Source organism: Acartia tonsa, chromosome 4, assembly GCF_053477335.1.
Source record: "Acartia tonsa isolate MP-2025a chromosome 4, ASM5347733v1, whole genome shotgun sequence".
NCBI lineage: Eukaryota > Metazoa > Arthropoda > Copepoda > Calanoida > Acartiidae > Acartia > Acartia tonsa.
In genome coordinates, this window is record NC_137263.1 from 40,499,349 (window position 1) to 40,515,246 (window position 15,898).

Below are 15,898 nucleotides of genomic sequence, written 5' to 3' on the forward strand. Positions count from 1 at the left end.
AGGAATTCAAGGTATACCGACTGACAAACAGTCTTAGGAACTGATGCGTATTGACAAGGCGAATATTCCTGAATTTATTCAGCCGCTGTCTTTTTTAAAAAAATAGCCAAGCAATTATTTTTCCTTTTAAGACTGACAAACTAAAGTTAGATGATTCCTAGAACAGTTGGGTACGATTGAGGAATGTAGCAACTCATAGTTACCGAATGTCCGTACGTCCATTTAAAACATATTGATTTTTAACCCTTCTGACAACAATTTTTTATGTCATATCGGCATCCTATTCATATGATTTTTTAAATTACTGATTCCTAAATAAGGTACAATCTTATAAGCGAAGGTATAAACAAGTCCTAAAAATGTTAGTATGTCCTAAACATTATCGGGTTTGTATACAGTATTGCAACAAACTTTCTTACAATTTTCTTTCGACTTCTAATTTTTTTCTGCTTTTTCAGTTCTGACCATCTACAGGTTTTAATGTTCGTCTGTCCTACCTTTTCAGAGATTCGCTTTTATGGATGTTTTAATTTAAAAGACTGCCACTTGCTAAAAGGAGAATTAACATATTATACAGGGTGCGGCACATAAATCGAGACATTTTGTAATTTTTAAAGAAATGAACATAAAATCGTCAATTTTAAAGATTTTATTGAATTTTAAAAACTGGGAAGCAAAATAGGTATATGACTAGTGTATTATTCAACAAAATTGCCGCCAGCCTCAATCACCGCCTCTACCGGCTTCCTCAACCGCCGGCAGGTCCAGATCAAAATGTACCTGTCCAAGCTGGCGTAGTTCTCCTTGATAGTGGCAATGGGGGAGGTCTTTGTGGTATGGGCACGTCTATTGGTGCATGCTTCAAAGTAGCCCTAGGCCCAAAAGTCAATTGAATTAAGATCGAGCTGCTGGGAGGCCACATTTCCTAACGAACATGAGTAACCGCCAAATTGACAAAATCCATGTTTTTGCTCTCATTTGGGCTAGGATTTAGCTACAGTGGACCTTAAGTACTCAAAATACGTGTCTCGATGAGCTTAAGACACACACAAAATTTTGGGTCAAATTTCCAACTCCTTCCCTGTCGGGCCCTACTGTTTGTGATTTCTTAAGGCTCAAAATCTTGAAAAATCAACCTCATTTCGGCTAGGATTGAGCTAAAATGGATTTAAACACGGCAAAATGTGTGTCTCAATGAGCCTAGGACACCAACAAAATTTGGGGTCAAGATTCTAACTCCTTCCCTGTCGGACCCTACGTTTTGTGATTTTGCGCATTAAACCACCGGCGCATTTGGAATCTGCCTTGTTGAACATATGCGCGGCCAGCTCGGTGTACACGTTTATCTTAGTCCAAAGATTTTTTTGTGCTAAAAGGTCATTACCTAAGCTTTCTATAGTGGGGTCAAACGTCCTGATTGGTCAAGTAGTTTTCGCGCCATGGCCGTTTAAAAAATGTCTCGATTTATGTGCCGCACCCTGTATAAGTTTAACAATAAAAAAAGCCCTGAAGGTATAGATTTCTTATGTATAAATACAAAATTACGACAAAATATTTATTGCAAAAAGTTTAAATAATTTAAAACAAGAAATGAAACAATTTAAAAACACGTTTAAGCCTCCTTCTCAGAGACCTCAATAAGCTTGTTGATGACAACCTCGAAGCCAGCCCACATCTCCTCACCACTGGGGATGATCTGGTCGGCAGGCAACACAAATCCGTGTCTGAAATATTCAATAGTTAATTAAATCCCATTAATAAGGTATCTAGTATGTCGTTAACAGAAAAGCTTATTTCAAGAGGGGAAGGGGTAAAATCCTTGTAAAACAATGTTGACATTCTATCGATATGTAATTTCATTTTTACGTCGACTATATGGCTTTAATAAAAGTGGTCGTTTTTGACATCATATGCAGGGCGACCACTGCATACTATATGTACTATTTATACTATATAGGATGAATTTAGATACTATATCATACTACTAGCGGCTACGCCCCTAGAGGCCTCTAGGGGCACTTAAGGAGGAGAGAGTCAAATTTGATAATTCAATTTCTTATTTTAGATTTTAAAAGAAAAAGTTTAAAAAAATTTACGCTTGATGTTTATTTTTCGTTGAACTCTCTTTCTAAAATTGGTAATTTTTAAAAACATTTAATTTCTCTAGGGAGGGTGGTGGTACCCTCCCCCAAAATAGTTATAAACCTTCCCGGGACATATAAGAATCTACCCTGTTAAGGAGAACCCAATCGGTTCAGCGGTTAGCGAGATCCTTCGGTACACACAGACAGACAGACACACAGACAGACACACAGACAGACACACAGACAGACACACAGACAGACAAACATCCTGTTACTTTAGTATAAGGATATGACAAAAATTTACTATATATACTATATATTATTACCTTTATTTGACAAAAATTTATTATATATACTATATAATATTATATTTTTATAACAAAAAACGGATTTTGTGACAACACCTCTTAAGGAGTTTTTTGTCTTATTTTCACAGTAGGTTTTCTCCTATTTCTAGCCCCTGCAGGGCAATCATTAACCTTTATCTTACCTAACCTAACCTATCAAAAGCTACTGTGATATGATGAAGCTTTCATTGATCTTACCATATTATGAAATTACCAATTATGACCAATAAGGGGGGTAAAAAAAATTTGCGGCGCGCTTCGCGCGCTATTTTATCCCCTCCAAAACCAAATTACCCCCCCCCCCCCCCTCCCCAAATGATAAAGCTTGGACGCCCCTGATCATATAAATATATATCACATGATGTTCAGTAAAGTTTATCATTTTTTTGTGTATATTTCCTTAACTAAAAGACATGTTTTTTTAAAAACCTTAATTAAAACACACAACAATCTACCTATATTTCTAGACTTGATAAAATAACACCAACATTTTTGTTTAAGGGGGGGTAAAATTTTCTAGGAGCGTTTCGCGCACCGCACTAACAAATCCTTGTGAACACCTCTTTAAACAAGGATGACAACATCCATAAAAGCGAAGCTCTGAAACGATATGACAGACAAACATTAACTTTTGATGAGTGTCAGAACTGAATAATATACAAAATATGAAAATATAAGGTTTGACAAAATTATACATAAACTTGTTGCAAAACTTCTTAAATACAGAATTCTCTTTAAGGACATACTGACATTTTAATACTTGATTATAGAGATGCTTTGCTCATAATATTGTACCTTTTTGTAATAGGAATCAGTAAACAAAAAATCAGATCAATCGGATGCTTTTATCACATAAAAAATTGTTATTAAAAAAAAGAAGGGTTGGTGATGAAAAGTGCTTGGCACGCCACTGCTACAGTAAGAAAGAGATGGAGAAAATCCCTTAAAATATATTATTGTTTGTAATTATGATTTAAATATCAGTTATTTTTCATAGATTTAACTTAATTATATGTGAGATTGCTTTGATTACAACATTGCTTTGAGGTATTATTGATGAAGTATATACTATGATTTACTAAATAAATCAAAGTCCGATACTATATCATACTAAATAATGAGTAAAAAAAAATATACTATATATACTATATGGGGGGAAAAAATATACTATAAATATACTATATTTTTTTGGTTTTGGAGTGGTCGCCCTGCATATGGACATATTATTTTTGAAATCATATTTTAACTATATTAATGTCATCTTTATAAAGTTGATATTGTTGATATAATATCGACAATATAATGACATTATAACTACACTTCTGTGCTGACATAATAACTCCACCATTCTTTGACAGGGATATTTGTTTATAATGGATTTATTATCATGTACTCTAATAAAGTGAACCTTGTAGCGGGCCAAAATAACAATTCCCCTAACCCCTCCACTCACATCCTAATGGATTAACGAACTGACCAATAAATGACAGGGGAAATAGCAACCTAAATCGACGACAATATTTCCCCTGTCGTAATATCCAGGTATGATGTACATTGTACATATCCATTTTGATTGTAAGCTGCTTTAAGTAAACGAGAAAATCTCTAATTATTGTGGCCCTTATTTCTTACCTGCCAGTATCTCTGAGCTCAGTGGTGAAGGCAAATCTGGATCCAAGGCTACCCTTGTACCAGTCATCACTAGCACCAGCAGCAGGGTCTGAAGTTAGAGGTCAGTAAATATTAAAAGTAGTTCCAAATTAAACCCTTATAACTAAGCCTTTTTTTTCTTCTAATTTTTGTCAATGACAAATGGTATTTGAGATAAAAATATCTGAATGAAGGCTTTATACTTCTTTATGTGCAATAACATAGAAAGACTTAGATTTGAAGTAAATATTAAATGTTAGGTGACAAGAGTCAGCAAATTTACATTTTAGCTTATTGTAAAGTCTAATGAATGTATTTTCATATAAAATAACATTAGATTATATTTTCTTTAAATTCATGAACAAAATGAAAACTTACAAAGTTCAGCAGAGTTGATGGGGTCGAAAACTGTTCCATGAACCTGAAAAATATTTCTTTTATGTTTATTCGTCAAAAATAACATATTTTAGTGGATTATTTTATCAGACTTTCAAGTCAAATTTTATTAATTAATAGTAGGTGTACTCTATAATTCAAATATCCGTCTGTTTGCTTCGTTTAGAGGTAAACGAGATAAGCGCTACTTCTATTTAATGTAAACTACTGAAATATTTTCAGAAGAACTAAATTGCAGCTCCAACCATCTCCTCTACAAGGCAATGTCCGTTAGTCTGTCTGTTATGCTCAATTTTCATCTGTTTACCTGGTAGAGAGCGTCACTGGCATCAATGGCGAGCTGTTCAACCTCCTCTCTGTTGGGTGGGTAGGCGTTGTAGGCATATCCGTAAGGCCACAGCCACAGCTGGGAGTAGGAGTGGAAGCAATGACCTAAATAAAGATACAACATTTACTTACCAGCGGCTTTCGGAGCAGTTTACATTTACATTATAGTTTTATTTTTTTGCAGAGGGATTTCTCTTTAAAGGGTGTAGGTACTACTAACTACCCTCCCCCAATATGATTTTATGGAAAACACAGACATCCTGTTACTTTGATAAGTGGACAATTGTATATTTTTTCCCTTGATGTAAATTTATGGCGTGCATTTTCTCCAAATCCGTTTCAATACAAATAACAGAGATAAGGTAATTAATTTTTAAGGAAATATAACTTCAAAATCGGCCATGATAGACGTACGGAACACTATAATTGAAGAGTAGAAACACTACGAGTATGTAATCTTACCAAGAATGGGAACGGGTTCCAGGGACTCGACAAAGTTCTTGATGTTCTGCATCTCAATCTCGGAGAAAGCCTCTGGGCCGGGGTAGATGTCGGAGCACTTGTCGTTGCTGACACCACTCTCTCCCCAATGGTAGCCCCAGTTTCTGTTGGGGTCAACACCCTTGCACCCGAAGATAGAGCCGGTGGGGGACCTGGTCTTTCTCCACATACGGTCGCTGTCGCGGCTGTATTGGTATCTAAGAAATTATTTGGATGAAAGGCTTAAAATTCCTTTTTTTGATTAGAAAGAAAAATGAATACCAAGAAAAAATATTTACCCTTAACATTTTACGAATTAGAAAATGGTAACGACAAATTCAGTGTTTTTCAAACGCCTTTTCCAAAATAGAGCAACACAACAAATCAAAGTTTTGAAAATTATAATAATATAGAGGACTTTTTAACATTATGCCAAAACGCTCAGAAATCGCCATCATAAAAATCAAGTGTTAAATTGGGCATGACGATATAGAAATAATCATAGAGTTAATAAGCTTTCCAGATTATACCAAGGAGTTTTAATCGATTCAAATATGCCTAAATCAATACCAGAACAGTATGTTACGAACAGACCTTGAATGTAGAGAAATTTTGCCGCATAGAAAAAAATATTTTTTTTACCCATCAGGATTGGCAGAGGGAAGGAGATACCAGTTCAGTTTGTCAACATAGTCAGGGTGAGCAGCATAGTTCTCAACCTTAATAGTTAAGTGTATTAATATAGTAGGGGTGAGCAGCATAGTTCTCAACCTTAATAGTTCAGTTTATCAATATAGTAGGAGTGAGTAGCATAGTTCTCAACCTTAATAGTTCAGTTTGTCAATATAGTAGGGGTGAGCAGCATAGTTCTCAACCTTAATAGTTAAGTTTATCAACATAGTCAGGGTGAGCAGCATAGTTCTCAACCTTAATAGATAAGTTTATCAACATAGTCGGGGTGAGCAGCATAGTTCTAAACCTTAAAAGTTAAGTGTATTAATATAGTAGGGGTGAGCAGCATAGTTCTCAACCTTTATAGTTAAGTGTATTTATATAGTGGGGGTGAGCAGCATAGTTCTCAACCTTAATAGTTCAGTTTATCAACATAGTAGAGGTGAGCAGCATAGTTCTCAACCTTAATAGTTAAGTTTATTAATATAGTAGGGGTGAGCAGCATAGTTCTCAACCTTAATAGTTAAGTTTGTCAACATAGTCAGAGTGAGCAGCATAGTTCTCAACCTTAATAGTTAAGTGTATTAATATAGTAGGGGTGAGCAGTAAGAGATATAAGTTTTCCGGAATTGTAATGTAGGGAGTAGATTTGAAATCTGCATAAAATTTTAAGGATTTTTTATAAAATTCGTTTTTTGTATAATTCTTTATCTAAAAGCGGAAATACAAATTAAGTTAATTAATTTTGGCATCCGTGATTGGTGGATTTAAAAAATCTGCTTTCTGATTGGATGTCGTACATCATTCAACCAATTAGAGTGAAGGTAGTTTAAAATCCACCTATCCTATTGGTCAAAATTAATTAACTTAAAATGTATTTCCGCTTTTAGATAAAGAATTTTACAAAAAACGAATTTTATAAAAAATCCTTAAAATTTGATGCAGATTTCAAATCTACTCCCTACATTTAAATTCCGGAAAACTTATATCTCTTAGTGAGCAGCATAGTTCTCAACCTTAATAGTTAAGTTTATCAATATAGTAGGAGTGAGTAGCATAGTTCTCAACCTTAATAGTTAAGTTTATCAACATAGTAGGGGTGAGTAGCATAGTTCTCAACCTTAATAGTTAAGTTTATCAACATAGTAGGGGTGAGTAGCATAGTTCGCAACCTTAATAGTTAAGTTTATCAATATAGTAGAAGTGAGTAGCATAGTTCGCAACCTTAATAGTTAAGTTTATCAACATAGTAGGGGTGAGTAGCATAGTTCTCAACCTTAATAGTTAAGTTTATCAACATAGTAGGGGTGAGTAGCATAGTTCACAACCTTAATAGTTAAGTTTATCAATATAGTAGAAGTGAGTAGCATAGTTTGCAACCTTAATAGTTAAGTTTATCAACATAGTAGGGGTGAGTAGCATAGTTCGCAACCTTAATAATTAAGTTTATCAATATAGTAGAAGTGAGTAGCATAGTTCGCAACCTTAATAGTTAAGTTTATCAATATTGTAGGTGTGAGTAGCTTAGTTCTCAACCTTAATAGTTAAGTTTATCAATATAGTAGGGGTGAGTAGCATAGTTCTCAACCTTAATAGTTAAGTTTATCAATATAGTAGGGGTAAGCAGCATAGTTCTCAACCTTAATAGTGGATTTTCGGACTTTCTGGTAACGATTATAGAGTTGTATGCTTTCTTAATTGTACCTAACTGTTGAAATCAGATGTGCTGAAAATGGATTGCCTATTTCTTCCCTAATTTCCAAAGTTGTACAGCAGATAACCCAATTATTGCAAACGCTATTTTTAGCTACTCTGGTCAAAGGGACAAGCGATATAATGTATAAACGATTTATACATTATACATTCAAAATTTATTTTTTTGGAAGTTTGATCTTTTTTAGCTAGTAGTAAATATTTAGATAGGACGCGGAAGATAGGTACACTTTTGGAAACTAAAATTCAGTACATCTGAAATCATCATGTCAAGTTTGAAATTAGCAGGACAGTTCTATATGCCTAAATTAACGATTATAACTAACCATAACGTACAGAACCTATTTATAGAAAAACTTTTAAAGAACATCACAAAATTTGGCAACTATAATCAAGAGTGTAATAATAAGATCTAATTATAAAATGCTGTCTGTGTCTGAATCAACAAGTAAAATTACATCCAATGTTAAAAAACAAGTTTCAATCTTTAACCAACAACACCAAAAATCAAATCCTTGTGAAAGTCAGACAATCATAGAGTAGATTCACTACTAAAAATAGATTGTAAGCAATAAGCATTACATAACCTGTAATGTAATTAAGTTATAATTAGAACCAGAATGATAACATTCACAAGTAGCAAAAACAAAACATCAAGATTATCAAAGTTAGTTATAGAGCATATGTTCAGTGTTATCATATAAACAATAGATAATATAAAATGACGAAATCTTTATATATAATAAAAATATATGTTTATCTATAATACAAAGTAGAACGATGTCTGTCTGTCCGTCCCTTAAGATCTCGGTAACCACTGAACCGATCGGATTCTACTCTTCAGGGTATCTACATATCGGTCCTGTGGTGGTTTTAAGCTATTTTCTTGGGGGGTGGGACACCCCCAACCCCGCCAAAAATGAAAATTTACCCCCCCCCCCAAAAAAAAAAAATATTTCTTGAGAACACATTAGACTATTTTTTTTACGAATTTTGCGAATTCGTTATTTAATCAAGAAAATGTTTTCCTGCTGGGTAGGTGCAAAAATTTGTGATCCGTTCTGCTGGGTAAGTAATAGAAGATGTAATTATACCTCTTGGGGCAAAGCCCCTAGAGGCTAGGGGCGAAGCCGCTAGTAATATATATAGCATTACAGACAGACAAACGGACCAAGTAAGTTGTATACTGGACAATCTTTGACAATAGTTTTCCTCACAAAAAAAATAGCATAACGCTACGGACGTACAGACCAAGTGAATTATAGAGAAGCATAGATTTATATGTATTTGGTTTGTTTTGAAGTGAATTATAAATTAGCTGCGCTCTCTGAATGATAATTATAAGATGAGAAAATTAATGTAAAAAAATGATGGCTTCTTTTCCAATCAGTGAGCAGAAAGCATTATACTTTTTTTGAATCAACTTCAGTTTAATATTATGTACTTTTTTATTTTATCTTAAGTAATTCTTATATGATATTAGAGCCTCTTTTAAACATGCACAATTACCAATTTTATTTTCCAAACAAAATACTTTTTTTTAACAATAGTTTTTGCGCCTCAGGGCCTATGTCAAGCTTCCCGAAAATGGAGAACTATATCGGTTCAGTAGTTATTGAATATCACATAATATCCTAATTTAATTCTTTCTCTTTATTGCAAGTTTAAAGAGGAAGTAGGCATACAGTTTTAGAATTATTAAAATAGGTATTGATATCTTTTTCATACGATAAATTCACTGAGTGAAAAAGTCTGATACTTCTTAGTCATGTATTGAAATATATTTCGATGAACATGGCACCCTCTTCAGCCTTGCAGTTTACCTGGATGTTAAATGTAGATACCTTTAGGCTTTAGCTGCATTTTTTTTTAAAACCAACTTTTCCCCGACTTCATAACAACAACATATTCAAATTTTCAAGTTGTATCTAAATTGTTGGTTGAATGTAGATTTTAGTAAATTATAAATGTGTTAATTATTGAGTTTTGAAAAACTATGATTTTATGACCATGGAGGGAGGGGAATTTAATGGTCTTCCAAACTTTTATTAACTTGTTCTCTCATTTGTTGTATGAAATTTTTGGAGAATTTTGTAATAACCTAATACAAACTATCAGTCTTTATGCATTTCCAATGATTATTTTATAGAACGGATAGCTTTGTTTATCATAATTGGGATGTATTTCTATTAATAGTCCATTTTCTTGTCAAGTGAAAACCCTGCTGGCCTTACTTAAACCTTCTTTAATTTCTTTTTTTATGCCAGTATGCGGGTAAGTATATTTATATTCTTTTATTACGTTTTAAATGTAAAAAATGAATAATACACATTAGATTTATAATTTCCACCTATTACCTATTCTCAATAAACAATGAATGTTGTTTCTCATAAGATTTGGATCAATAATTCTTTTTTATTAAAATTATTTGTTATTATTCATATTAAACTCCTAGGCAACCTTGTTTTGGAGGCGTAGCAACTTAGCAAGTGATGCCTTCCCTAATATAATTATAAACTTAGGGATATAGGGACATTGGCAGATAAATGAACCTAACCATTTTTAGATTTTCAGACATAAGATTTATCAAGACTTTAAGACATTGCCTTACTACTTTTGGTGGGAGGCTAATTTGCCGTCCATTGTGCAATCTATGAATCACATTGTCCAATGACCATCCGACATCTATCAAAGTTATTTTTTTTCAATGAAAAACTTGTCTAGAATGTCAGCTTTAAATAATCTTATTTAATTTTTGGAATTTTTTGTCCTTGTTTCTTTAAAAGATACATTAAGAATTACGTTTATAAAGATAAGAGAAGAGATTAAATATTTCTCTATACTATGGATAAAAAGATTAGTAAATAATTCAAAAAAATCCCAAATATGTATATTAATAATATTTGGTCCGGCTATTGCCCTGTAAGGAGCGAAAAATCTAAATGATTCTATAGTGTTATTTAGAGAAATAAGGCCCAAGTTAGATTTAATAAAATTTAGATATTATTTAAATCATTTACTTAAAACTATATTTGTACTTTTCTATTTAAACAAAGATGTTACATTACATCCTAAAAGAATATTGATCAATTTCTTCAGAAAATTCAGTTTAGATATCTAAGTTCACTTAAATTGATTTTTTATTTTATATATCGCATTGAAGTAATAAAAAAAAACAGGATTCATTTGGAGAACTAAAAGAGATTTTTCTGCATATGTAATTTTCTTATTGTTTATTGATTTGTAGTTTATACAGTAAAACCAAAAAGCTTATTCTGCTGTTACAATGTAATTTCTACGCCCTAATATAAAAATATCTAAAGATAATAATAATGCCCCCATATCAAACAAAAGTAACCACCAGGCACTTTTATTTCAGGGAGAGGGGGAAAAATTAGGACAGACTGATTTGCTGTTGCCTATGAACAAAAATAAAACAGGCTCTATTTACTTAATTAGATTATAAGGCGGCTAAATTTTAAAAAAATATTTATCATCTTTTTTATTACTTTCCGAGCACCTATCATAAATCTCCAATAATTCTATATTTCCCAAGAACCATTTTATTTAGATATTATGAACAAAAAGAGGCCCCGTGGATCAATAATATATGTGAAAGATTAACAAAATATGATATTAGCAAGATCAAATATATAATTTACTTTTCTTGATTGGCTTCTTTTTTAAATGTTATTGATAAGGATGTATTAGAAATGAAACTAAAATAGTTCACTTTGAACTTAAAAAGAAATTTAACATTTTATGTTTGCTAATATCTTTGTTTTTTTTTGGGAATAGTCGCTTAAGGGGCGATGCGTCGTATTTTTAAATGGGTTTTTATAGGTTTTTTTAGGTTAGGTTAGGTTATATTTGGTTAGGTGATTGTCCTACAGTGTTAGAGCCCCCCGCAGGGGCTAGAAATAGGAGAAAAGCTACTGTGAAAAATACGAAGAATCGCCCCTTAAGGTGCGTTGCCACGAAAGGGACTATACCCGTTTTTTTTTATTCATTTGGTTATTCCTAATATTATGACGTCAATTAGAAGAGGAATTTAGGAATAAAAGCAATCAACGTCAGTCGTTAGGGCGGTTCAAATTCCAAAGATTCCAAAAATTGTAAGGCTTACCAGTTCTCTGACGATGAAGGTGGCAACAGCTGGAGCAATCCATTCTCTGGCGTGGATACCTGCCTCCAACCATACGTTAGGGGCTCCAGGACCAGCCTAAACAAATGGTATGAATAATCTCTTTTGTTAATACCTGCCTCCAACCATACTTTAGGGGCTCCTGGACCAGCCTAAACAAATGATATGTATATTCTCTGGTATGATATGTATATTAGAGTGAATACCTCCAACCATACTTTAGGGGTTCCAGGACCAGCCTAAACAAATGATATGTATATTAGACTGAATACCTCTAACCATACCTAAGGGGCTTCAGGACTTATAACCCTATGTTAGAGTCTTCTTCATTGCCAGCTCAACACAGTCAGTATTTTTAAGGTCTTCGAGTTTTCTTGCTAATTTAAAAATCTGAACTTGCCTGCGTAAAAACTTTAGATTGAATGGTCCATATATTTCAATAGCCTTTAGCAATACACACAAACAAAGGTGACGTTTTTGGTAGCTTTGCTGATAACAAATAATTTTCAAACTAAATTTTTTACCTTTGTGATAGCAAGAACATTCATATCTCTGCCTTCATAAGATTGTCCAATGTTGATAACTTCAGCCCAATCATTAGCTCCAGCCAAGGCATCCAAAAACTATTAAAAGTTGGAAGTAATATTTAATTTTAAAGAATATTTGGGAATAGTCCCTTTCGTAACATCGCCCCATAAAGGGCGATATCTCGTATTTTTAAAATGGCTTTTTGTAGGATATTTTAGGTTAGATTAGGTTATATTGGGTTAGGTGATTGCCCCACAGGGTTAGAGCCCCCCGCAGGGGCTAGAAATAGGAGAAAAGCTACTGTAAAAAATACGAAGAATCGCCCCATAAGGTGCGATGTTAATGATTCTATATTTTAAGATACTAAGTTTGTACTATACTAGCATGATTTTGGTAATTAGGGGGGGAGGGATTGGACTTGCCAAAATTTCTCTCATTGTTCTTGATGGAGTTAACCTTAACGTGTAACATAATTGGTCATAAAAACGCCACAAATATTAAGGGCCTGAAACAAATTTTAGTAAATATTTTGATGATAGCACAAAAAAGAATTGCGGCATTGTTGGGGAACCTAGTAATAGTGTCTAACTTTTTATCTTTGTGACGTAATAAAAATCCATCTCTTTTTTAGGGGTTTCCTTTCCCACCTCCCTTCTCATCCTTCGATTTTTGTTACGTCACAAAGATAAAAAGTTAGACACTATTATTAGGTTCATTGTTGGGGTACACACCTCGCGCAATGGATATATATTCTGTCACCTGGTTAAGAACATCATGATCATAGTAATCATCCCAGTCAAGATCATAATCCTTCTTGGGGGCCATCTTGTTCTTCATTTTCTTCATCTTCTTAGCAATGGCATCATTCTCCTCAATCAATCTGAAAAAAAAGTTTAAGTGTTTTTTTTTGTGCATAGCAAAAATAAAATTTGTGATGCTGTCAACTGAAATATAGTTTCATTGTATTTAATCAATCCTACAGCCTTTTAAATCTATTAGTATTAGTTATTTCAATTGATGGATTTTTGAAAAGCCAGGATCAGCACCTCTAAACTCGGCTGCTATTGCATTTTTTACAATCCCCATTTTATTCTTTAGACAATGTTTTAAAAATACAATTCACATTTTGCTAGATTTTAAACCTTAAACAAGATGTATTTTTTTATGATGATCAAAATTATTTGTAAAATTAAACAGCAAGAAAATTTTTTTTTAATCTGTCAGAAAACTAAGCATACACACTTACAGACGTACAGATTGAGGGAAGCTATGCTTTATAAAACATGGTTTGCGTATAATTTTTTTTATTTAAACAGACCTTACTTTTCAACATCCAGATTCATGGTGTGAAAATGGATATGGAAAAAAGTCAGTTTAACCATCTATATATACTAAATATATTATTATATAACTAAGATCTTACTTTTGGACATCCTGGATCATGGTGTGGAAGTGGATGTGGTTGTCAGCAAGCATCTTCTTGGTCTCTTCGCTCATCTTCTCGCTCACCATCATGTCAGTACGTCTTAATAGTATCATATAATGTAGAACGATGTCTGTCTGTCCATTCGTTTGTCTGTTCGTCTAAAGCTTAAAATCTCGCTGTATTATTGTACCAATTAGGTCCAACAATGAATTTACTATGGTTTTAGGCTATTTTTGAGGGGCAGGAACAACCATTATCAAAAAGCTAAAAAATCGAAAAAAAGTTTTTTTGAGAGTTAGGTTTTTTTTACTAAGCGTCTACAAAATAGACATAAAGCCCGTGTCATAAGTGAAGGTTTAATTCTATACCTGCCAGGAGCAGGCTCTGTCCAGAAGTCAATAAGGTTGGAGGACATCTGGACCTCTCTCAGAAACTTTGCGGAGGTGGCATTCAACTTTCCAGTTCTGAATACCTGCAATACATAAAGATTTTTTGGTTACCAGTTCGACCTTTACCATTTCGACCTTATTGCCTTTAATTTTTCCCACATGAAGAAGTGTTGTACAGTATTAGGGTGTCAATTTATCTTTCTGTATAAATGCCCAACCAATAAGATCTCATAAATGGTTCGACCAATCCAATATTCAAGAAATAATCTTTTTGGACAATACATGTCTTGATTACAATTAATGAAGTTTGGAACCAAATACAGTTTTGTTCCCATTCAAAAGTTAGAAGCAATGCAGTTTTTCTTCAAATATCTACTTTAAAAAAATCTTATACAAAATCATAAAAAAAATCACAAAACCTTATAATAAGTTCTTTTTGTAAATTTTTTCAACATTTTCTTTAACTAAGATAAAGTTTAAAATACCTATTTCAAATATAATATTACCGTGTATCCATCATAGGATCTGGAGCTGGCAAGGGCAGCCCCGAGCAGGCAGCAGGACAGTAGCACCAGGGACCTCATCGTGCTATGGGACTACGAGGAGTGAAACTAAAATTTGGACCTTTAGATAAGTTAAGATAAAATATATGTCAATTAAGGGGTGAATATCTTTTATCTTTTAGTAACAAAACTTAATCTAAACTAATTTTTTTTTGGCTGGAGGGGGTCAAAGGATTCTAAGGGATAGGCTAATGAATAATAAAGCAATGTACCCTCAAGAATTATATACAAAATTATTCCTTATGTAGAATTAAATTTTTTGCGGAAACGTTTTTTTAGAGACCAATTAGAAGCAACACTATACCCCCAAAGTTTTTAAAATGTTAAAAGTTAGGTAAACCCTTCCATCAAAATTGGTAAAAATATGGGTACATATGACTTATAGGCTCTTCTATGTTAAGATAAAAGGTATTCCTACAAAGTTTTATGTAATTTGAATTACAATTAGAAAGGCCTGCCTTTCCCGTCGTTTGCCCTTTCAAATTTTATACCCCCTGGAAATCCTGAATTCCATTTTTTATCTTTTAGATTTTTAAAAGAAATATTGACCCCTGTTTAAAAATTAAACTTTATCTTTTAATATGAAAAGATTAAATTTGTGTTTTGACAGTTATTGTTATCTATTCATTAATATTTATTTAAGGTTTATATGGCCACGTCTCATGTAAATATCTTATCTTTTTATATTTACTTTGTAGCCTCATTTTTACGTAGATTTAAAAAGAAAACTACATTCATAATAAATCTAAGAATTCAGACTTATAAATTTTTACACAAAAAAATAGTAACATACTAAAATTATAGATCTGTAATTTTTATGAATTAGTATACCCTCGGGCTCTTTTCAGATCTTGATCCATCTGGGGGGAGGGAGGGGGGGGGGGGTTCGGAAGCCTCCTCTCCCTGATAGCTTAGCTTCTAGGGTGCTTTTTACAACCTCTTCTTTCTACAATTACATAGAAATACAAACATATAAAAGAAATTTTACTAGAAAGACAACTTTTTCAGGAAATTTCTTTCAAATTTAATTTAAATTTCCGGCGGAGGCAGCAGTGATGGCCAGTGATCTATGCCGCTGAAAAATTTCCTATAAAAAATTCATTACAGATAACCTTTCTGTTTATAATTTTTGTAAAATGATCAAATATCTTAAAATACCAACATGGTAATAATGATTAT

At 33.0% G+C, this 15,898-nt stretch overlaps 2 protein-coding genes across 3 annotated transcripts in view; both read right to left on the reverse strand.

Annotated features, from left to right (window-relative positions):
- Positions 1–15,898, reverse strand: part of uzip (beta-pore-forming protein unzipped) — a 265,056-nt gene that overhangs the window by 168,817 nt on the left and 80,341 nt on the right. The window lies entirely within an intron of this gene.
- Positions 1,542–15,119, reverse strand: LOC145317197 (carboxypeptidase B-like). 2 transcript variants are annotated; one of them, XM_080158160.1, is made up of 13 exons: positions 14,663–14,820; positions 14,136–14,239; positions 13,765–13,866; positions 13,101–13,221; positions 12,338–12,436; positions 11,929–11,965; positions 11,796–11,854; positions 5,927–6,003; positions 5,267–5,502; positions 4,785–4,909; positions 4,460–4,502; positions 4,064–4,151; positions 1,542–1,724 (listed from the first exon to the last, which is right to left on the reverse strand). In XM_080158160.1, the coding sequence occupies exons 1-13, from the start codon at positions 14,738–14,740 to the stop codon at positions 1,613–1,615; spliced, it is 1,281 nt and encodes a 426-aa protein (XP_080014286.1). In that variant the 5' UTR covers positions 14,741–14,820; the 3' UTR covers positions 1,542–1,612. The 2 variants fall into 2 exon arrangements, with proteins under 2 accessions (XP_080014286.1, XP_080014285.1); XM_080158159.1 differs by lacking the exon at positions 11,929–11,965 and having other exon boundaries at positions 11,796–11,891; positions 14,663–15,119.

What these genes read in the sequence shown, in the direction of transcription:
- LOC145317197 (XM_080158159.1), bottom strand. Translation starts at nt 14,740, where the DNA reads ATGAGGTCCCTGGTGCTACTGTCCTGCTGCCTGCTCGGGGCTGCCCTT. An exon ending in ATGATCCAGGATGTCCAAAA is followed by an intron (nt 13,222 to 13,764) that starts GTAAGATCTTAG and finishes CTTTTTTTTCAG; the next exon opens with ATTGATTGAGGAGAATGATG. An exon ending in GAGCTCAGAGATACTGGCAG is followed by an intron (nt 1,725 to 4,063) that starts GTAAGAAATAAG and finishes TGAATATTTCAG; the next exon opens with ACACGGATTTGTGTTGCCTG.